Source organism: Danio rerio, chromosome 19 (genome assembly GCF_052040795.2).
Source record: "Danio rerio strain M-AB ecotype USA chromosome 19, GRCz13ab, whole genome shotgun sequence".
Lineage (NCBI taxonomy): Eukaryota > Metazoa > Chordata > Actinopteri > Cypriniformes > Danionidae > Danio > Danio rerio.
The window spans coordinates 5,057,781-5,082,741 of record NC_141039.2 but is presented as its reverse complement, the minus strand read 5'-3'; the positions used below and the strand labels follow the sequence as shown (position 1 = coordinate 5,082,741).

The window sequence follows — 24,961 nt, the reverse complement described above, 5'->3', positions numbered from 1 at the left end:
GCATTATGTGCATTAAACCAAATAGTCTCTCATCTCCCATTCCGTTTAAGAGTCGGTTGGGTCATGCCATGGCACATTCGCTATTTACATGGAAGACATTGTAAGTGGAAAAACTGAACACTTCACTAGTGAGAGAACAGTTAAACAGAGCATCTGCAGCACAAGGATAAAGAATGAGTCTCCTCCATTTAGCCTCTTTTATTTTACTCCTTTACTTTTGTGAATTAGCCAACATATTAAATTTCGTTTGTTAAGTGCAAAATCTGTTTCAGAATTATTTGTAAATTCAGTTCTAATTTCCAGCAAACGAAGTGTGGTCAAGTTATATCCAAACAAACTTCCTAATCTTATGCCCCAATATGTTGATGCAGACGTCTGCAAAACCCAACAGGTGGACAAATCCAAACTTTTTTTATAAAAACAATTATAAATATGCATATAATAAATAACACTGTTAATAATAATAACATTATACAAATGCAAATAGTCATGAATAAACTTTACACCAGCTTTTAGTTGGTTAATGGCACGGTCTATTTCAGCTCCTCAACATGGCAACGCACCAACAATGCACCTTAACACACCTCCTTTTCTGACCAGCGAATCCATGAGTCCACAAAATGTTGCAAATATATTTGCTATTTAAACAGTGTGGCGCAAAATGTGAAAATTGCAGTTGCGCTGGTCAGAAAATAGCAACAAATCGCGCCAAACACGTCTTGTGCCTTATTGCGCCAAGTGTATGATTGCGCTTATTGGATTTATTCTATTTTTGCTTCTTAAAAAAAGGAACTGACTACACTAGTTTTTGTTTTTAAATAATCATATCGCAGTTAGTGCTTTAAACTACATAGGAAGAAATTTTATTTGCATATTACTGTAGTATTAATGTATATTAATTATAAAAAATACAATTATTAACACATACTGATCTATAGCTATTTTACAATTGACAAAAAAATATATATTTTATTATTATATAAAATAATTCAATAAAACAATGCGATAGAATATAAAATATAATAATTCAATATAATGTATATAAAATTATATATATATATATATATATATATATATATATATATATATATATATATATATATATATATAATTTATAATTATATTATAATATTATTTTATAAATATATATATAATTTATTTTATATTACAATATAATGTAATATAAAATAAAATAATAAAAAGTTTTACAACATATATAATATAATACATGTTAAAGAACAAGAAAAGGTTTTATATTGACCTCTAAATCTGTGTGTGTGTACCTTAAATTCCTCGTGTTCCCACATGTATTGACCTAATTCTTCGCATTCGAGCAGACGCAGTCATTGAAATCTTTTTGGTTCGAGAGTTCAGGTCTCATTCACTTCTGTTGATTTTCAGACATTAAAAACGGCTTGTTTTGCAGGTTAATGTTGCAAAATTACATTTCTTTATTATATTACTCTTCTTTTTGTAAGTATAGTCATGAACACAATTGTTTTTAGAGCAAGTAGTTTGACCATTTTCTGTCGTTCATTATTCCTAGTCATTTCTACCATTGGCAATTGAATCAGAAGTTTTAAAACGATCACAAAAATGAGCGCACTTCCGCATTGAAGAATAAGGTCAATAGCGACACCAGTCAATTTTGACATTGTAAGGGCTTTATTTTGGTTCCAATGGAGGAACAATGGCTGATTTCACACAGTATGAAGAATTAAAAAAATTTAGGGGGACAGAATATACCGTCTGTACAGTAATAAAAATCACTACATCGATGGGAAGTCCCCATTAAGATAGTTGTACATGTGTGTGTTTTACTATAATTCATTGAACAAAATCAAAATAAAACACAATTAAAACTCTTGTATTTTTGTTACACGTTCATCCAAATCCAAAAGACAAGTAACATGATTTCAGTATAAATATGTGTAACCATGCTTGGTTAATGTACTCCACAAAAACTCACTACATCGATGAGAAGTCCCCATAAAGATAGTTGTACATGTGTCAGTGTTTTACTCTAATACATTGAACAAAATCAAAATAAAAAACTATTAAAACCCTTGTATTTTTGTTACACCTTCATCCAAATCCAAAAGACAAGTAACATGATTTCAGCATAAATATGTGTAACCATGCTTGGTTCATAGATGTACTCCAAAAAAACTCGTCAAAAACTCAAAATATTATTAAAACTACCGACTTACCGGTTCACCAGGTTCAGGAATCACATTGGCCACCTAAAGAAATAATAGTGAATGAATTCAAAGATATATACATTGAGATATAAAGCATAATAGATGCAACAAATACCTTTCTCATATCGAAAGAAATAAAATTTCTTAAATATTCCACAAATTGTGCATCTGTATAAATTATGATGTCAATTATAAACTGTTCTCACATTGCCTGGAGCTCCGGCCGGACCCCTGGGGCCGATCTCACCCTGTGTGAATGAAAAACAGTAACAGAGAAAGGTTATATCCTCATCCTGTCAGCTTGTTAATTATCTCATTAACGACCTCGTGGCCTCAAGAAAGCAACCATCACTGACGGTTTAATCGCCGACGTGTGAGACCTGCAGCAACATGTGGTCAGAAATAGCCCTCCGTAAATCATCTTCTTCAATGATATTTCACACAATCTTACACAGAAGTGACTTTTGAACGTGAAAACAAAAAAAATATTTTATAATCAACACTTATTTTCTTTATGCTTTCTATTTTAGACATTTCAAAGTCATCAGTAGTATTCATAAGGTGTTTTTTCGTGGTTTTAATTCACTTTTTTTATATAAACACTTAAAATCACAAAAACATTTGCTCACACTTTATTTTAAGGTCTTCTTGTTAGTGTAACTATTCATTTAACTACATTTAACATTAATTAAATATATGTACAGTACTCAACACATGTACAGTATATGGTTAGGGTTAGTTGTAGAGGTGTAATGTAGTCTAGTTTTTGAGTCACAGATCGGACCATTTTTCAGATCCGGCAAAAAGCAGAGGAGAGAAATGTAATCTGCTTTCCATTTATTACAAAACATTAATGCTTGGAACTTTTGGTTTTAACAAACACACAATGCCCAGCATATATAAGAAATCCCCTCACAAATCTCTCTTTTAAATTAATATTTTTAATAAGAAGCTATACACTATTATATCTGTGCATATACATTAGATTAGTCAGTACTGGAGCCAAATCTGGAGCTTATCTAACAGAAAAACTTACAATAACACCCCCAAAAACTAGTTCACCCAAAAGTATATGCTATAGAAAAATATTAAATACAAATAAAAAAGAGAAAAAATTTAGAATTTTTTTTGCAATATTTTGCTTTAATTTAATTGTAATATCTTTTAATTTCTAAATGTTTGCTGACTAAAATATTATTTTAATGAATAAATATGTTTAAGAAATTTGTTTTGTTTAAATGAGCAAAAATGTTTTGCCTACAGTCACTGAGAAATGGATAAAATAATTCATTTTTAAAATGGGGTGTACTTAATTATGCTGAGCACTTAGAACCTGAAACTTAAATAAAAATAAATTCAAGAAATAACCAGCGGAATAAAAATAAATAATTAAATATTCAATACTGTGAAAGAGGATAGTCATTTCTGTTGTTGATAATGCTAATTGTATAAAAATAATATATAATAACAAAATAAATAACATATTTTGTACAACACATTGCATATATGTTCAGTATCGATAGATGATTCAGTAACTCACTCAAAAAACTTTGTTTCATAGCTAGATGTGTCATTTTGAAAGAATTATTCAATGGCATATTTTTGATGGCTGAGTGTCACCCTCTACTGGTTAAACGACGCAATTGCTACATCTCATTTTGAGCGTCAAGTTAAAGGCATATGTTGGTGATTAAACTGTGATTTTAATCTTTACCATAAACATCAGTGTTTATACCTTAACCATAAATCGATATCCCAGTATTTATTTTATATGTTTTTATATGTTTAACTAACTGAAAAGGGTAAAACTGAATCTCTTTCTCGATTAAATGCAGATTTGAATGCAGAGCAGTTGAAAGATTAATAAACATATGCTTATTATCATCATTTGTAATATATGTTGCATGGTGTTTTGATTTGAGATCCCAAACTTTTAATGATTTATTGTACACTGAATAGACAACGCGATGGCGCAGTAGGTAGTGCTGTTGCCTCACAGCAAGAAGGTCGCTGGTTTGAGCCTCGGCTTAGTTGCCGTTTCTTTGTGGAGTTTGCATGTTCTCCCCGTGTTCACGTGGGTTTCCTTCGGGTGCTCCGGTTTCCCCCACAGTTCAAAAACATGCGGTGCAGGTAAATTGGGTAGGCCAAATTGTCCGTAGTGTATGAGTGTGAATGAGTGTTTATGAAAATGAATGAATGAATGTACACTGAATGCATTAATTCAGGATGAATAATTAATGCCAGAAAACACCTTTAATAACCTAAGAAGCCTTTAGGTGCCACCACAAATTCTTCTATCATCGTTATATTTTACAGGAAAGTTGAAATGCTTTCACACACGTGATCTGAATGAAGCAGGGTGATCTCTCCTTGATCATCACAAATGTTGGATTAATCTACATGGATAAAAAAGTTAAATATGTGCGTTTGGAACTGTGGGTCGCGATCCGTTACACCCCTAGTTAGTTGCATGCAAATATTAATTGCAAATACTATAGTAAGAACACAGAAAACAGAAGTTGCTTAACTTAAAAAGGGTGAGTAAACCTATTGCTTTTAACATGTTTTTTTTTTTTTTTACCTAAAGTGAGTAAACCTGTCACCTTAACGGTTTCGAGTTACAATGGATTTACTCAGTTATTAAAGTAACTAATCCGTTTTTACAGTGCATGTGTAACAAGGACAACTTAATTAAAAATATACCAAAATGGAAAAAGCTGAACATTATAAATGTTTTTAATAAATTGAACGTCCTTAAAAACATGTCAAACATTTAAGCAGAAGCCTTTTTTTATTAAACTTAATGGTTTAAACAGTTTTTAAACAACATTAATCTATTTTGAGTGTTTATCTCTTAGTTCATATAATTGTTTAGCTTTCTGGTCTTCCTCACCTTGTCTCCTTTCTCTCCTTTTGCACCACTGAGTCCTTCTCTTCCTCTCTCTCCCTACAAGAAAAATAAAGGAACGAAGATCTGAACATAATTGCATTAATATGACTTCAAATTATATCACGTACATGTACCTTTTCTATTTTTTCTACCAAACTTTGCAGCAGAAAATACAGTCCACCATTAAACAGATATAGGTTCTAACAGTAGGAGTGTTTTTTTTTGTGTGCAGTAGTGCTTTATGTTTTTACAAATCAATGTTTATGGATTGTGTAAATCAATGAACCATCTGATTCTGACTTCAAAACATTAAAACAAGAGAGAGATTTTGATTCTCTCAAACAATTGTCCTTATTATTCAGTCTTACGTGGTTCCCTCTCTCTCCTTTGGGTCCCATTGGGCCGACCTGCCCGGTCAAACCAGACTCTCCCTGAAAACAAAACAAGAGTTCGACATGTCCTTCTGTCAAAGATTTTCCAAAACTTTCTTTTTAAGTTTTACTTTCCTTACCCGTTCACCAGGAGGTCCTCGGGGTCCTGGTGGGCCTTCATCTCCCTAAGAGAAAGAACAAAGTGGCATTAGTGACAAAAAAGAATCTATAGTCCAGATGTTGAAGGGACAGTTTCTCCAGCTGATGAGTTACCAATCATAATCAGTCAATCCATAATTGCTTTTAATATTTTTTCTTAATTTGCCAGTCTTACATGTCTTTAAAACAGCATGTTTGATTGTATGTTGGTAAGGCATACTGTTGTTTATTTATTTATTTATTTTTAATGTCTGGAGTGTTGCTAGACTAGTAAATTACAAAATTTTCACGTAAACACTAACAAAATCAGTGCAATTAATCTAAATTCAGTTTGAATTTTGATTCTGGCTTCCAACGATCATTAGATAAAGTGATTATCGCGTCATATCCCGCCCCTTTCCAGAGGTATGCATTTGATCCTCTTCAGAAAATTGGTCAATTTGGTAAATCTTTTTGGAAAAACGCTTCATTTATTATTGTGTAGTTGATACATTTATGTTTTTAAGACCGCAAAAGAAAACACATGCTTTTGTGTGTATGTGCTCAGCCTTAAAGACCAACAGAACACACACACACACACCATTAAGTCATCTTAGGGTCAAAGCCATATCACCACCCTGCAGCTCAAGACCGGTTATTCACTGAAGCTAATCAAGGCTGAGATTGGTCAGTACCTGGATGCGAGGCCAGCAGGGGGCGCTTAACCTGTGGTCTGTGTGAGTCCTAATGCCCCAGTAAAGTGAAAGAATGCTATACTGTCAGTGAGCACTGTCTTTCGGATGAGATGTGGCACTCATCGTAAAGAGTATAGGGGTGAGAGTAGTAAATAGTATGTTGGCAGAACAGAGTAGTATAACAGTATGTTGGCTTTCTCAAGCAAACACAATGAAACAGCATTCGAAAGTGAAAACATAAACAGAACTGTGTGGCTCTTAAAGCGACAGTACACTATTTCATGATTACAATTATGACCAATATAATCATGATTATGATTTTCCCACAATTAAGCAACCCCAGTTACAGCGCACATCCCTAAAACCAGATGTAAGTGATAGTCCAATCACAGCAAACTAGGCCATAATCTGACCAATGAAATCAGAGTAGACTCTTGGGAAAGAGAAGGACATTGGATCCATCAAAAAAATCTTTTGGCTGCGTCCGAAATCGCCTACTACTCAGTAGGTACTACATTTGAATGAGAATTTACTACATGAATATTAGAAAAGTACATTCAATACAGTATGAATATCAGTAGTATGAATGGAACTGGACGTACAACATCTGCCATTTGTCATAATCACGTAACCGACCCACATCAGTTGCATTGCTACACTGTTATTAATGAATTGGATAGCATAGCATCCACCAGATGCGCACTTCAGAATCTTACTGGAAATAGTAGTTCATCCGGGTACTTGTCGCAAACTGTTTTTGAATACTATGAATTCTGACATACTACTCGGCTCACATACTGTTTTTAGCATACTATATAGTATGGAAGTAAGTGATATCAAATGCAGCATATATAAATTTGTAAAGTTTTGTTTGGCAACTTTGGATGGATGCTATATTAGTGTAGGAGATCCTAAAATAAAATGTGTTAAAGCAGCATAATAGCGGTACTTCACAACACAAATTCACATTATTTACCTTCGGTCCAGGTTTACCAGGGAAGCCATCCTGTCCAGATTCTCCTTTTTGTCCCTAAACAAAAAATAGGACATGATTAAAACGAAGAGCGCAATGCGACAGAAACCCAAACGAAAAGGTCGAAAAGCAGATCTGGCCTTTAGCGGGCTGTATGAATGATGAAGTTCTGCCTGAAGTAACTGAGTTCACAGTTTCCTCATTAAAACCGCTCTAACCTTCTCGCCGTCGTTTCCAGGGAAACCGTCCGCTCCATCTTTCCCTGGCGAACCCTGAAAAAGAATTAGCATTAAGACCATTATATCAAGTTTTTCTGCACAAAAACAAGTGTTCAGTTAATGGGGAAACAAGATTGTGGAAATCTCTGGACAGCATGCTTGAGGGCTGCGGGAGAACAAAAATCCTCACTGGTTTTCCTGATTCTCCTGGTTTTCCTGAGAATCCGATTTCACCAGGTAATCCCTGCGAGGACAAAGAGCGGGATTTTATTTAAAGCGCTGTTATTCTTTGGCTCTAGTAGCTTGCAAATTAAAAAATAAAAAAGATTGATTATTTTGGATTGGTGTATGTAAACTTACCGGAGGTCCTGTCTGTCCTGGGCTGCCAGAAACTCCAGGAGGCCCTTGAGGACCCTAAAAAAGGATGTTCAAAAGCTTACTGTGGTCAATATTGTGACAAACAATGACCAATGAAGACTATACAGTCATATTCATATCACAATACACATTTTATAATGTCAGATTTTCCAATATTGTGTCGGTCTAGCTGTGGAGCATACTGAAATGTAACAATATTATGTGGTGATTAACATTAATACAATACAATACAGAACTTGCATCTGAAAGTTTGCTTGCATAACAGCATGATAAATACTCCTTACAAAGACTAATACAAAAAAATTCATTTTATGGCCCGGTTCTACTGAGTGGTATGTAACAGTACGCTTCGGTTTGGTACGCTTTTATGGCTGTTTCCACTGTCAAAAGGCGTACCGAACCGTACAGTACCACCTTTTTGATAACCTTTCGAAAGGGTACCAAACATGAGAAAGGGTTACAGACGTGCAGCTGAACGCTATTGGTTTACAGAGATACGTCATTCGCTTACGCAACAAGCCAGAATGTAAACAAAGGACCCACCATGTTTGAAATACACAGCGAGAGATTACAGCGGAATTATATATACATATAATAACAAGCCATGGTCGATCCGAGCTCAAATAAACCTTGTCGTCGTCTTGATGAACAGCCATAAAGCCATGGAGTAGAGCAGAATCTACCCTGTGCCTCGTAGTTTTTTACGAGCCTGTCTGAAGTGCGAGCGGTTTCGCATCCTTGCTTGCGCTCGCAGCACGTCTATATCTGAAAATAACAAACTTCTTAAACTGAAGATAATACTGTGCGCTTGATTATTGACGTGCTTTCGAAAACCCGATCCTGTTAGACACTGACAAACGCTAGAGTGAAGCGCGAAAAAAGGGAGAAGCCGGAAAAAAGGAGCACGTTATTTCTTCAGCAAACGTGAACACACTGCCAGGTTTTATTTTTTAATCATCACCTTTCGGACTATTATGAACTCAGAATGACGGAATGACTCTCTAACAGAGGCTACACGTGCTGCTGAATATTACAGACACAGATAAGAGGTTTTCACTGACTGTAGGCTATATTTTGTGTTGTTTTGAACCTAAATAAGCACTAAATAGCCCCTTTCACACAGTGATACCGGTAAATATCCGGAAAATTTCCGGAACAACTTTACCGGTAAGTTCAAAAAAGCGCTGTTCACACAGGCGAGGACATTACGAAATTTTTCCGGAAAAGAGCATTCACACATCCCTCCCAAAATGGCTGTAAATTCTGACATCATTAACCAGAAATGACCTCTAAAAGGCTGCGCTTGTGTTTGTAAACATTTGACTACATTACAAACTCTTTGGATGGATCAGTATTGAGTATAACTCCAATGAAAACATATAGAGGAACACTTTCGCATGTCGAGATGTTCATGATATGTGTGTGTGCTGGCGCTAAGGGCGCTCATGGGCACACGCAAAGCTTGAAGGTAAACAAACAACGGATTATCATAAACATTTTATCGATAATTATTTACACAGTTAACATTAGGAAGGAACAGAAACATTATCTGACTAACATCTAGCCTTTTAAAAAAGGTGTCTGGAAAAATGCGTCTGACTGTTCTGATTGGCTAAAGCAGGTGTCTCACATCAGCACATTCTAGACGTGGACGCGCTCTTTCCGGCAATCTTCCTTCTGCATTCACACAACGCAGCATTCCGGCAAATTACCGGTAATGTTACAATTTCTCTTTCCGGAAAATAGCCAGAACGAATTTACCGGTATTTTCAAAAAGAGCCTGTTCATACATACAACCTTTCCGGAAAATTGCCGGTAATTTTCCGGAAAGTTCTGTATGTGTGAAAGGGGCTAATGTCTGCTGTGTGTAGTTTTTTTGTAGTTGGTAACATATCGGAGACTGTAAGGCGGTGTATGTGTTCATATATGTTTATTTATTTATTTATTTTATATAATTACAGACGTTACGGTAGGCTATTTCGCACCGTCATTGATCTGCAGTTATAATAAACTCCTGTTCATAAAAAAGTTAGTAATAAATATTTATACAGAAGTATTTATGCGTGTAAAGCATCTGTTTTGTGAGAAGTGCTTCTCATATGATATGTGAGCGACCCATACAGCTTTATTTTAGACATTTCCTCGAGCGAGAATGATGCGACTGAAACTCTGTCTTACACCACGCCCACCAACAGTTGCTAGTGGAAACGCAAGCCTGATAAAGGTGACCAGTACCGACCCAAACCGTACCGTACTGTACCAGTCAGTGGAAACGAGACATTACATGAACCTTATTCACTTACAACAAATTCATAATAACATATTATTATTGATATGATTTGTATGCATGTTTTTTTTTTGTCTTTTAACGGATTAGTTCACTGACAAATACAAATTTCCTGATCATTTACTTCTTGCCATTCAAGATGTTCATTGTTTTTACTTCGTAAAAATAAAATCCCTTTTCTGAGGAAAGCATTACATGATTTTTCTCCATAAACTGTAATAACTTCTATGGTGCTCAGTGGTTTAAACTTCCAAATTGATGATCGATAGAGGTTCACACTCGGAGAAACAACACACCAGCTCTGAAATACAAATGTTTGTGGTTAAAAAGTATATACATTTAAAGTTTTATTAAGAAAAAACACAGTTAAGACCCTTATTTCTCAGATGTGATCTTTCAGGGATCTTATGAATTACCACTGAAACCATTTGGAAGTTTAAACCAATGACTGTTTAAACCATTAAGCACCTTAGAAAACTTAACAACAAAATTCAGCTGCACATAAAAGAAGTAAATATATTGGATGACAAGGACTGAGTAAATATCTATCAATTTACATACTGAACGTGAACTACTCCTTGTATTAGGACTGATTTTCATTCCTTTAATAACCACCACTAGAGGTCCCGGTTACTCTAAACACATTTTGTTCTCCCCCAGATTTTCACCATATTAAAATACTCAATTAAAAAACAATAATAACAAACAAATCAAATTAAGCATGTTTACTGCCTAGAGTAAGTTCATTTATAATGTATGAAATGAGCAAGAGAAACGCTATTTGTCAATAAATTTACTGCTGCATAGGGTAAGTTTAAGGTATATGAATGTGATGTTAGTTCTTACAGGTGGTCCCGGGAGACCATCAACTCCTGGCAATCCTGCATCACCTTTTTTACCCTGGAGAAACAGAGAAAACATATTATCTCATTAGATAAGAAAAAAATATATTTAATAGAAATATATTTATCCGTGCAAATGTAAACCTTGCCATAAAAAAAAAGTTTTCATCAAAATACAGAAACCATTTCTTATTTTTTTTTGTGTAAGCAAGAATTTTACAGTACTTTAGAAATACTCAAAAATGCATCTGTCTCGTCACCTTAGAATTGTAAGGTTCTATCTGACATTTTTGTCAAAATTGAGTTATTGACATATTCTTATTAATTGACAACTTATTTACATTATGGATTAATAATTACATTGGGATAACAAAAAACAAATGTTACACACATACTGTTTGCTATATGGAATAAAAAAACTTTGAAGCTCAATATCTCAAAACCATTCAGAACATAGATAGCACCTTATAATTCCAAGATGATGAAATGTTTTCAAACTATTATGTTTAATTTACCAAAGTCACACAAGTGGCTATTTCACATCCGTCACATCCATAACAGAGAGATGTCACATCTATAACAACAGTTTTTCCTCATAAATGTGAAAATATTAAATAAAATTGTTTTTGGTTTATAGTGAGTCAACTCTTATCTATTTGATATGCATTATTTCTTTTGGGTTGTGCAGTTAAATTCACAGAATTTCTACAAAGTATGTTGTATGCTGTAAACCCGCAGACTTTTTTTTGTCACATCCAGAACGCCTTTTTTCCCTCATTTAAAGTACAAAACATGTTCACAGATGGATATTTTTCTGGTCCCTGAACTCTGTAATCAGTTGTTCTTATTGAAACAAAAGTTTCATTATAATATTAACATATGCTTTCTGTGTGAATTTATGTTTTGAGTTTTTGCTGCAAATGTCACATCCATAACGCTAGAATTGCTCAAATGCAATCAAAGTTACAATAAACCACAATTTTAAGTGGATACTAACAAGAAAAAAGACTGAAATGTACCAAATGTAAACAAATGAGTAAAAATTACATTGTACAAAATAGATTTATTATACTGTATTATAATAATACATTATATTAAATACTGATTATATCATATTGTATTATATAGAATTATATGTATAAAACAACTGTATGAAATCAGTGGAACATGCATCAAATTAAATAAGGAGACAATAAAGGAGGTGTTACATAAAATAATCTCTAAATGATTATAAATATTATATTAAATAACTTACAAATAGGGGAGCATGGGGCACAAAGTAACACAGGGTAAAATGTAACACAGAGTTTTAAGGTAGTTGCTCAGGGTTAACCATGGCATGCTTGTGAGGTTTTCACCTCAGTGTTGGCAGATGTCTTCCTGCCAATTATTATAAAAGTTTGGCGAAATTTGTGTGTGTATATATATATATATATATATATATATGTATATATATATATATATATATATATATATATATATAATATATAATATAAATTCGTATATAAACATATAAATTCGGTAAATTTGTATGTATATATATATATATATATATATATATATATATATATATATATATATATATATATATAAATAAATAGATTATATACATATATATATATATATATATATATATATATATATATATATAAATAAATAGATTATATACATATATATATATATATATATATATATATATATATATATATATATATATATATATATATATATATATATATATATATATATATATATATATATATATAAAAGTATTTTTTATTATACTCAATATTTTTTTTATTTTGAAAAAATCTATGAAAGTATGAACGTAACATCTTATATTGTTGTGATTACCGTTTCCTTGACTAAAAGATGAAACCATTTTAAAGGATGTAAGAAGCACACAGTGACTGCTAGTCAGTTTTGAGGAAACCACGACACAGCGGGATTAGTTGTAACAATAAAGGTACACATTGTTGGACACCAATTAAACAAACATAATAATTGCTGAATTTTGAGCTTGAGTGTAATGTTGAGAATTTTTTATATATATAATTTTTTTAATAGAAAAAAATATATTTTATAGCTAATATTGCAAATAAATGCATTGTATAATAATGGATTTTAATGCAAATAAATCCACATGTAATCAATAGATAAGCAAATAAACATACTGTGCTGTGTAGAATGAAAAATACTACACTGCAAAAAATGCTTTTCTTAGATTTTTTTGTCTTGTTTCTAGTCCAAATATCTAAAACTTTTGTAGACAAGCAAAACCTATTGTCTTGTTTTGAGAAATATTATGCCAATATTAAGCTAGTTTTTCCTTAAAGCAAGCAAAATAATCTGCCAACGGGGTAAGCAAAATAATCTTACATCAAAAGAAAAAACAAGATTAATTTGCTTACCCCATTGGCAGATTATTTTGCTTGTTTTAAGGAAAATTTCACTTAATATTGGAATATTATTTTTTCAAAACAAGACAATATGCTTTGCTTGTCTAGAAAATGCTTCTTGATATAAGAAAGTTTAGATATTTAGACTAGAAACAAGATAAAAAAATCTAAGCAAGAAAAGCATTGCAGTGTACTAAGGAAATACACTATTTAAAGTAAACTGAATTTAAATTTATTGTGTGAAATCTGACTTTTAAAGCATGTGTTACAACTAACCCCCTGTCTGTTACAACTTGCCCTGCAGGTGCGGTAAATAGTAACATTTTACTCCAGGCACTATTGGCAATACTGCACAGAAACCCGGTGATCAAACTTTCAGAGCTCATTTGTAGGAGAGGCTTGTGTGTTGCTGGTAAAAAAATAAATAAATAAGGTTTGTCTAACCCCATTACATTGTTCATTATTTGGCCAAAACCAAAAAGTGTTACTTTGTGCCTTTCTCTCCTCTACACTTTTTTTTTCCAATTCAACTATGTCTTTTACACTTAGTTTATTTTATTTGTAACATTGACCTTACTTTATAATTTCACTGTATTTTTAAGTGTACATTTCTATAATTTATAACAGTTCTTATCAAATTTTCTAAAAGAAAAAATGCAGAATTGTATGAGAGAAATTCTATCCCAATGAAGCTTCTACTACAGGCATATGGCAAAGGTTGTGCTTCCCTCTGCTGGACAAACAGCAAAATCACACCGTTCACTGAAAATAAGCACGATGACGGAATTAAATACAAAAATTAAAAACTTCAAAAAACAAGAATATCAACCTATTTTGATATATTTCCATCTGAAACAGAATGTTAGCATTACAAATATGGGGAAATATATTATAAACATAATTATAATGGTCCCACTTTATATTAAGTGGCCTTAACTAATATGTACTTACATAGAAATTAATAGTTTGTTGCAATGTACTTATTGTGTAAATACATGTATTTACTGTGTACTTATGTTGATTAAATACATGTATGAAATTACATCTGTAATTAACTTTTGTAATTACATTTGTAAATACACTGTTGACCATCCCTTAAACCTTAACCCACCCTTAAACCTACCCATACCACCAAACCTGTCCATAACCCAACCTCTATCCCAACTCAAAAGCACCACAAGTGTTCTCAAATACATTATAAACACAGTAAGTACATTGTATTTATTTTTTTGATGTAAGTACATAGTAGTTAAGGACACTTAATATAAAGTGGAACCATTATAATAATTACTAACAAATATATCGAAGACAGTGATATGCTACCTGTCATTTTCAAATAGCGAAACCGAGCACATATGGCCTCAAAACTTTTAGACGTGAAATAAAGCGAATAAAGCGGCCATTTTATTTAAGAGAGCAATGGGTGGTAAAACTCTCCCCCACTTTCATATTTAATTTCACTGATGTAGCAGTGCGTGCTAACACTTTAGCATCCCCTGCTGCTGCTGCTGCATATGACATGTGCAGGCAGTCTGACGGAATTTCACTGATAACAGCTTTAAAAGGAAGGGTGGAAGAGACAGAAAACCTCTTTTAGCGTCAGACTCCTGCCGTTCAGCAGTTGTGCGTCATTCTACACTCACTCAAGCACGACCCGCAGCGTTTCTGAGTTACATTCCCTCACCGAGAGCTGCTGTTTCCCGCTGAGACAGAGAAAGTCGGACTGCACTTGAAACCCTGCGGCCCTGCCGAGCTACAACAAAGACATCCAGCAACTGCACCTAAAAACTCTCACACACGCGAGGATAAAAAGTAGTCAGGGTGACTCTTGTCGTACTGAATTGTTGAAATCTTGATATAACTTTAAAGTGCAATAAAATTCCAATAAAGGTTTTTAGATGCTAGTATTAGTATTGTTAGTGTTTATAAGCCATAGATATACACTAGATAACACATAGGGACCCTGAGCATGCGTCAAAAGCGACGCCACATTTGTACAGTGCTCCCAGGACAAACAACTGCACCAGTCAAGACTACCAATGCGAAGATGCTGAGTATGGGTGTAGTAATGGACAAACAAAGAAAACAAAGCACAAAGGCAGAACATTTCATAGGTAAGATTTTTTTTTTTTTTTACATTCTTGTATGTTATGAACTTTTGTGCCCAACAAACAACATTATTGATGATAATAGTCACTGCACTGACCATAGCGCAAAGGAGCACCAACTTTTACTAAATTCCAGGCTTATGCTAGTTTTATTGAATAAAATAAGCAAACAGCGTAAATGAAATATGACAACAAGATGCTGTGGTGCCAGAATCTTGTATTATTGTCGGCTAAAACGAGTCGTTTATAACGGAGATTCATTCACAAACGAATCGCTCCCTCCATAACAATGAGATGTGAAAGCAGGAGAGAAGGTGTGTTTCAGGACATGGATTAGATCAAATTTAACAGAGAGGGAGGATAATACATTTACATGCACATAAACACACACTCTTTGGCAATGCTTGTTCGGTCACTCATCCATCAATGTAGAAAAGTGATGTAAAATTATAATTTTCGTAATTAAAAAAAAAAAAAATTGCATACTGACCTCCAGGAAAACTCCAGATCATAGATATATGTGTATATGTGTATATATCTCTGGCTCTGGATGGCCACAGTCCTCCACTGCACCTTGGTTCCGCATTCATTTCAAAGGAGCACTACCCTGTACTAAAATGGTGGCTCTATTGACTCATTCCTTCTAATAGACAACAACCGGGTAGACAACATCTAATGTAAATATCTATGCCTATAATCTAGTGCACTGCAAAACACTGACAACATTCACGTTTAGAAGATATAAACCTGATATAAACATACAAAGCTTGCAGTTTGTCACTTAAATTGATCAACGTTTTGTTTTTTCACGTCACCTCATACTTCAGTTTTTAAATCAATCGTGACCAAACAAATGCTCTCTAGTATCTGAAGCACCTGGGATCATGACAGGCATCTGATGTTACTGTAAATAATATTTAAGTTATCATACACAAAACTCCTGTGAGAGTTTCAGAGAGCTAGCTGTCGGCCAAATTTATCTCGATACACACAAACCTTCTCCTACTTGTTTTATCTTTCCTATGTTTTATATATATATATATATATATATATATATATATATATATATATATATATATATATATATATAAAAGCACTATTATTTCTGGGAAGAAACAGTGTTTTCCAAGAAGTCGGAGAATGAGCATTTTAATGATGTTGCGGTTTTATCAGTCTGAGGGCGTCTGAACATCTCCTATCTCTTTTCTTAATGGGCTCCTTGCTTTAATCTGAGCTCAGAAACACCAGACACACGAACCAAACCGCACTGAGATCCTCACAGTCTCTATAGTGACCACAGAGCAGGTTATAGAGCATCTTACATAGCTATTAAAATCAGCCGAGCTGGATTGTTACAACAATAATAAAAATTACAAATGTCTTACCCTTGGTCCAGTGTCACCCGTCTCACCAGGCAAACCTGGAGGTCCAGGAGGACCCTGTGGAAGAAAAAAAAAACAGCATCAACAATAGGCTGATTAAAAACAATGAAGTGAACAACAATGGAAGACAGGAACATAACATGATGAGCATTGTGATTCAAGTATATATTTGAGCTCCATTTTTAAAGTATGATTGCCATTGAATTAAATGTAATTATTTTAAAATACTTCTCAGAACTTATTAATTTTAAAACACTACATTTAAACAGCATTAAATCAGGATAAATCCTATATTTCAGGATCTATATGTATTTAGCCAATGGGCTACATGCACACAGACTTTTAATTTTCAGCCAGGCAACCCAAGGGCTTCCGGTGAACTGTCTTTTCATTACAAAACTGTCACGTTTAAGATCTGAAATCTTAAAAAATGAGTGATCTTCACTGCCTGTTAAATATACAATATGAAGTAGGTCTCAGATCAGACAAGAAGCACTGCATTAAATTCCATTTCCCCCTGCCATGTCTATTAAATATGACAGTTTATTTAACCTCAGGTTTACGCTTGAACAACTAAATGAAAGCATATGTCTATTTAACTGAATGCATTGTGATTACATTACAGCATCGAAGCTGTGAAAACAACCTTGTGAAATTAATAATAGTCACATTAAGCTTTCACCGGAAGTTTATCGTCGGATTTAAAACTCTTGCTGTGCATACAGTCCATTGAGCTCAAATTAAAATATGTGAATCAGACATACTTTTGCTCTTTAGTAAATAACTATAAAACTTTTTAAAACAAATTACATTTTAAGATATACCTTCCACAACATATAAAAAATGGCTAAAATGTATTAATTTTTTTATAACAATGCATTTTCTATGTCTAATTAGATTTATTTCATGTCCAAAAACATATTTATTCTAAACCTTTTTAAATTATAAGTTTTTTCTACAAAATAATGTAAAAAAAAATCTCCCAGCCCACTCATTCACATTAAAACAAGGAAACCTGTCTGTGCCTACCACTAAAAACATGCCACAAAACGTCCTCTTTTTAATTTAATTTAATTTAATTTAATTTAATTTAATTTAATTTAATTTAATTTAATTTAATTTAATTTATTTTAATTTAATTTAATTTAATTTAATTTAGTTTAATTTAATTTAATTTAAACAGAAATTACCTTAATAACAAGTGCAAATAAATGCACAAATACAATTTAATGTCATAAAAATTATATTTAAATATATTTTGATGCATTTAAACAAAAGTAAATAAACAATAAAACTTTACAACAATATTTTTTACTAAATATTAATATTGTTATTAATTATTAAATATTATGATATTTGGTACTGACTAATAATGTACTATATACACAAATATATTATTGTAAGGCATCCTATAGAAAATATTAATTTAAAAGAGAGACCTGTGAGGGGTGTACTGATTTATAGTAAGCATATACCAGTGGTAAAAAAACACAAATGAAAAGATTTGAGCATAATCAGTCAGAATTATTAGCCCCCTTGTATATTTTTCCCCAATTTCTGTTTAACGGAGCGAATATTTTTTTTCTAAACACGATAGTTTTAATAACTCATTTCTAATAACTCATTTGTTTTATCTTTGCCATGATCACAGTAAATAATATTTGACTAGATATTTTTTAAGACACTTCCATACAGCTTAAAGTGACATTTAAAGACTTAACTAGGCTAATTAGGTTAACTAGGCAGGTTAGGGTAAGTAGGCAAGTTATTGCATAACAACGGTTTGTTCTGTAGATTTTCGAGAAAAAAAATACTGATTAAAGAGGCTAATAATATTGATCTTAAAATGGTGATTAAAAAAATAAAAACTGCTTTTATTCTAGTTAAAATAAAACAAAACTTTCTTCTGAAGATAAAATATTATAGGATATACTGTAAAAAATACTGCACATAGAAAAATCTGTTTTGAAATAACATCTCAAATCACAAAATGAATCTTACAGGAGGTCCAGGGAGTCCGTCCACTCCTGGAAGTCCCGCTTCTCCTTGGGCTCCCTGAAAATACATTTATGGTTTAAAAACTTCTCTGAAGAAGCTAAAATAGACTCATCTTCCCAACTGACTGAACACTCACAGTCTCCCCCTTGAGTCCTGCCAACTGAATCTGTGGAGAAACACAAATGAAAAGTTTTGAGCAAGTCAATACAGCGGTTATAGAATGTGATTCCTTGATTTAACCAATCAAACATCTCACCGCATCACCAGGTATTCCGGCAGGACCTTGTGCACCCTGTCAAACCAACACAGCATGTATTAAACCACATTTTGAAAGTTTAACATAGAGAATACTGGAGTTTCTTTTAGACATTTTAACAAGGACATTACTAAAGCTCCAACTGTGATTTAATATTTTGAGTGGAGTTCAATTGGAGTAAAATGATCCGTTCGGCAAGTTCTGACAAGCTAGTATTTGGAAATGTGTGTGAAAGACAGCAGACAAGAGCTCAAATGACATAGTTTGGTTGCAATTTGGGTGATTTTTGTAAATGAGTGTGAGAAACACCGGCATAAGAAACAAAACTGTAATTTTCCAAAGAAGATATATGTGGTTTGAGGTTTTGATGTGGGGAAAAAAAAGAGTCAAATATATCTGGCTCCTTCTTCAATTATCTAAGAAATGCAATAAGAGACATTCAATAAAATAAAGTTAATAATAATATTAAAATAAATAAAATTCAGTTAAATGGATTTAGAGCAACGTGAAAGTTAATAACAGGAACAACAAAAGCCAAGCAACCATCATCTCCACAAAATGTGTCTCCTTATTAGAATGTGGGATATTTATAACCTGCAATGATATTGTAAAAATATAATATTTATTGTTTCCACTGACATTATAATAGAGATTAAACAAATTTCCAGCTGCTGAAAATTGTCATCCATATTTGGTTTTGGGGAGTAAGTGAAAAACAGCTCAAAGGCTGCTTAAATAACGCTCCAACATTTCTATGTAGTATACTAGTTCCTGCTGCTTACGATACATGTTGTCATGGAAACGCTGGTGAAATTGTGTTATTAATGTATGTACATTTTATAGCTATTGAGTTTAATTTTTAATTAAAAGTATTTAAATGAAAAAATATACGTTATATGATTTAATAAATCTCAAAATGATTAATACAAAGCATTTTCGCCTGACACATCCAGAATATTCCGCGTCGACTGAGAGATTTCATCCCGAATTATGCAAAAGACAACTAAAAACACATTTTGAAAGTCTAAATGTATTCACAGTTGATGAAATGTAATAGATTGCAGTTTTGACTGACACAAAAATTAGCCTTTTCCCTATAAAAATATTTTTTAATTAATCAGATTTTTAACAAAAATATTTCAAGATTCAATGATCCATTCATGGAGACGGTCAGTGGATTTGTTTGTAAAAGAATCAGAAGCTACAAACTAATCGTTTGAGTAAATGATTCAATGAACCACTAATTAAATTGTTGCCCTCTACTGGCTGTTTAATTGCATATTATTTTTTGTTCATGACAAGCCTAAACCAGGTACCAGATCAAAACACACTGCAATAAATTAAGCATTCTTTTCTAAACCAAACCCTAAACATTCTCAAAATGAAATAAAATAAAATATAAAATTGTTATGATGATCAGCGTTTTAGTGGTTGCAGATCGCTGATGGACTACAAGGTCCAGTCATGCACCACACACACTCACACCGGTTCCTGATCCTGACTGATTGCATACACACAGCCGGAGAGTTATCAAAGACTTGTTAATCTGTCAAGTTAACATTATGATGCTTTTTCTTGCCTTGTCCTGCCTTGGTTTTTACCCTAGCCTTGTTAGTTTGTTTACGTTGTCTGCTGCCTGCCTGTATTGACCATTTGCATGTTATTTGACAATAAAATAAAAAATAGCAAAACAAAATGCAATAAAATAAAACTAAATAAGATAAAAGAAAAAATATAAAACACAAACAATAAAACAAAAAAAAAATATATAAATCAAATAAATGTATTAAAATAGAATAAAAGATAAAACAAAATAAAAATAATGAAACAAAAAATAAAAGAAAAGAAAATATGAAATAAAATAATAAAATTAGATAATAAATTGCACAACTCTACCTTTTCTCCTTTTACTCCATTTGGACCAGGAGCACCAATCAGCCCTCTAACCCCCTGATTTTACAAAAAAAAAAAAAGAGTCACTTAGCAATACCTGAAATCAGCTCACAATAAAATCTTCTGCCCCCCCAGTGCAACTGCATGCTGAGGAAAATGGTACATGACAAATTATATACATTTCAGAACTATCAGAACACTTACTTCTTTTCCTGGAAGACCTGGTTTCCCTGGAAACCCATCTGCACCCCGCTCACCCTAAATAACATCAGAGAGTGAGAATAAAGACATGCTCGATGTTACACAAGAGATATACTTTGCACAAATGCTGTCTTTTTGAAATGTATAATCATGAAAATAAAGTTTCCTATAAAAATACTGTTATCAGCACTTTATAAATAAAAAAGGTTTCTTTAGCAGCAATATTAGAATGATTACTTAAATTCAGCTTTGAAATCACATGAACTGCAATTTTAAATATATTCAAATAGACAACTTTTGTACATAGTTGATGCAATAATTAAATGCTATGTTAATGCTTCCAAATTTACAATTTCTAATGGCTAATTTCATCTTGAAGTACTCTTAATATTACTGTACGTACAAAAAGTTGTCCTTTTCTGTATTTATAGGCACAATTAATACACTTTACAGCAAGTTACAGCAAGAAATTAGCCATTAGAAATGGTCAAAGCATTAATAAGAGCACGTTTAATTATTTCATCAATTAAGTGCAAAGGTTGACTGGTAAAATAAAATAAATAAAACAAAAAAGCAAATACTGAAAACAAACTAAAATGTTAAGTATTGTTTCCTAAAACAACCCCTAGATATTTTGGGCATAATTCTCATAAAATAAATAAAATAAAATAAAATGAATAAATAAAACAAAAAACAAAACAAAAAAGCAAATAAATAAATAAACGAAAATATGAAGTATTGTTTTGTAAAACAACCACTAATATATTTTGGGCATAATTCACATAAAATAAATAAATAAATAAAATAAAATAAAAATAAATAAATAAAACAAAAAACTTAACAAAACAAAAAAGCAAATAAATAAATAAGCTAAAATATTTAGTATTATTTCCTAAAACAACAACTAAATATTTTGGGCATAATTCTTGTAAAAAAATGTGTGTAATTTTTATATATATATATATATATATATATATATATATATATATATATATATATATATATATATATATATATAAGGTAATACTATTAAAGGTAAAGTCTTCTATTTATTTTTAAATATTAGGTAATAAATTAGGAAATTACCCATTGCAAATTTAATGTAAAAAAGTTTTGGCTTTTTTTAAAGATATTTGGTTTTTGGCCCTTCATACAAAAAGGTTTGGGCACCCCTGGTCTAGACAGTAGTGTTTTGTTTTTAATGGACCACAGACAGCAGGAAACCAGCTGATAAAATAAGTGTAACATGATGAGCTCCAGAAAAACATGTGCGATATACACTATATGCAGAGCCTGCTGTTTCAGGTCAGGAATTTAGGAAATAGAACAGATGGTAGATGAGTTTGTACATATTTATTTTGAAATCAAGGCCATTTCAGTTCAAATGAAAAACCATCATCGCAAAAGTATAATCTGATACTTTCTGTATCAATGAACCGTGCGGTTGTTACAAAAAAAATCCATATTTTCTGTATTTGATAACCAGCATTTTTACTTAAGATTAATTAATTACTTAAGCATTTCTGCACAGATCATTTCTGACCTGTAGGGTTAACTAGGTTTGTTTAAAAAAAAGTCTAATTTATCTTAAAACCCCTCTGTAGGTGAAGCGTCAGACAGACTGGGAAATGATGGCAATTCTGTGCTGTGTGAAACTGTTGTAAGGCTGTTCAGACTGCGCAACGCCTCCACAAAACAGGAAATATGGAGTCTGCATCAGCGCGATGACATCTGTTTGAGTTATTAGTCTGCCCTGCATAAAAATATTCCCTCTGTAGGGTTCGGGATCTGACAGTACTTAGTGACAATGACTAGTTTGGGCCCCGTCCAAGTTATTCCAATGCATCAAACTAAAACAAGGGTGCTGACATCGTCCCATACCTCATAATGACAGACTAGACTGGATTATTACATTTTCTGAACATGTTCTGAGTGCTGCAAAAACACCTGACAAACCATTTGACAAATCATTTATGTCTGTTGCGCAAACTCCACTTAACATTAGAGGTTTGTTCACATCTAACAAAATAGTACATAAAATAGGTACATAAAATAGGTTTCTTCAAGACTTTTTAAGACCCCTTTAAGACCATTATGAATAAAATTTTAGACATACAGGGCTAAACACAATGATTTTTTTTTCTAATGGCCTGGTTTCTTCTGTAAATAGTGATTGTACTAACTATTGTATTAAGATCGTGTATGTGGGATGTGTTGCTTTAGTTTTCTTTGGCAGATTAGGGAATTTAATATGGAGAATTTGCTGTAAAACTGTCTAACAGCTGTTGTAAATTGAATCTCTTTGCAATAAAAACTTAAATGTGACAAATAAAAGTTTTGAAATTAATTGTTAGTTATGTGGTGTCAGCTCTATAGGGTAGATTTCCATGGACATAGGAAAATCAAGACCTGTTTAAAATGATTTAGGACTTACAACCCAATATGTCAGTGAATTTAAGACTCTATTTTGTTTACAATTTTGTTTTTGAAATTACAATTTTGTTTTTACAGTTTTGTTTTTGAAATTAAAGACGTTTTTAGACATTTTCAGACCCCGTGGACACCCTGTAGTAATTGATTGACAGGTGTCAGTCATCCCTTACCTGATCTCCAGTGGATCCCTTCTCTCCTTTATTTCCAGCTCCTCCCTGAGGAAAAAAAAAAAAAAAAAACTGTAATGTTATAAACTGGACACACTAAGATCTGCCCAGAACAGATATAACACAGCATCCTGAATAAAAAAAAAGTAAGCTTGAAATGATAATTGAATATAGAAAAAAAAATCATAAAAAAGTAATACAAAACACCATACATATAATTGCAATTTTAAAATGAAATAAAAATATCACAAAAAAGAAAATAATGACAACAAAACAAAACAAAAAGAAAATAATAATAATAATAATAATAATAAAACAAATCCAAATAAAAAATTAAATAAATAAAAAGAAAAAATATGAACAAAACAAAAATAAATAAATAAAACAACATAAAAGAAATTAAAATAAAATAATAATAACAATAAACCAAAAAATAAAAGAAAACAAATAATAAAAGAAAAAGAAAATAAAATAAAACGAAAATAATGTAAAAAATAATAAAATAAAACAAAATAAAAACAATAATAAAACAAAATAAAAATAAAATAACAAAAACAAAAACAAAACAAAATAAGAAGAAAAGAAAAATGAAATAAAAAAAACAATAAAACAAAAAAAATAATAAAATAAAATAAATAAATAAAAAGTTTACCAAAAGTTACTACAAAAAAGCGGCAACTGTTGATGTTGTTTGGTAATTTTGTAGTGTTTTGATGTATAAAGTAAATATGTAATTGAGATATGAAAAGTAGCATTATAGATAACGTCAAACACTTTTGTTAAGCCTAAACATTAGAAATAAAATTGTATTTATGAGAAATGAAACTGTAAATGTAATATATATATATATATATATATATATATATATATATATATATATATATATATATATATATATATATATATATATATATATATATACTAATAACTTCATAAACTTTATATTCTTATCATTTTTATTGCAGAAATAGACTTACAGACAGTCCTTGAGCACCTGGCACTCCAGGTGGACCGGCATTCCCTTGGATACCCTGAATAAAAATGAATCAAAAAGGTAAGATTAGTGTAAAATTTTGAAAAGACCATCTAAGCACAGTGTCAGAAACATCATGCTAATAAAAAAACGGTATA

General features: G+C 32.0%; 1 protein-coding gene across 7 annotated transcripts in view; it reads right to left on the bottom strand.

Annotated features, from left to right (window-relative positions):
* Positions 1 to 24,961, bottom strand: part of col22a1 (collagen, type XXII, alpha 1) — a 129,798-nt gene that overhangs the window by 28,683 nt on the left and 76,154 nt on the right. For all 7 annotated transcript variants that reach the window (XR_015515655.1, XR_015515654.1, XR_015515656.1 and 4 more), the window contains 18 exon segments: positions 24,808 to 24,861; positions 23,834 to 23,878; positions 21,234 to 21,287; positions 21,033 to 21,086; positions 19,137 to 19,172; positions 19,017 to 19,046; positions 18,884 to 18,937; positions 16,886 to 16,939; positions 10,998 to 11,051; positions 7,847 to 7,900; positions 7,677 to 7,730; positions 7,487 to 7,540; positions 7,272 to 7,325; positions 5,603 to 5,647; positions 5,460 to 5,522; positions 5,095 to 5,148; positions 2,408 to 2,449; positions 2,211 to 2,243 (listed from right to left, as the gene is read on the bottom strand). Coding sequence is in view for 3 of the 7 variants with exons in the window: in XM_087293833.1 (XP_087149959.1) it covers positions 2,211 to 2,243; positions 2,408 to 2,449; positions 5,095 to 5,148; positions 5,460 to 5,522; positions 5,603 to 5,647; positions 7,272 to 7,325; positions 7,487 to 7,540; positions 7,677 to 7,730; positions 7,847 to 7,900; positions 10,998 to 11,051; positions 16,886 to 16,939; positions 18,884 to 18,937; positions 19,017 to 19,046; positions 19,137 to 19,172; positions 21,033 to 21,086; positions 21,234 to 21,287; positions 23,834 to 23,878; positions 24,808 to 24,861 (888 nt within the window). In the remaining 4 variants the exon portion in view is untranslated.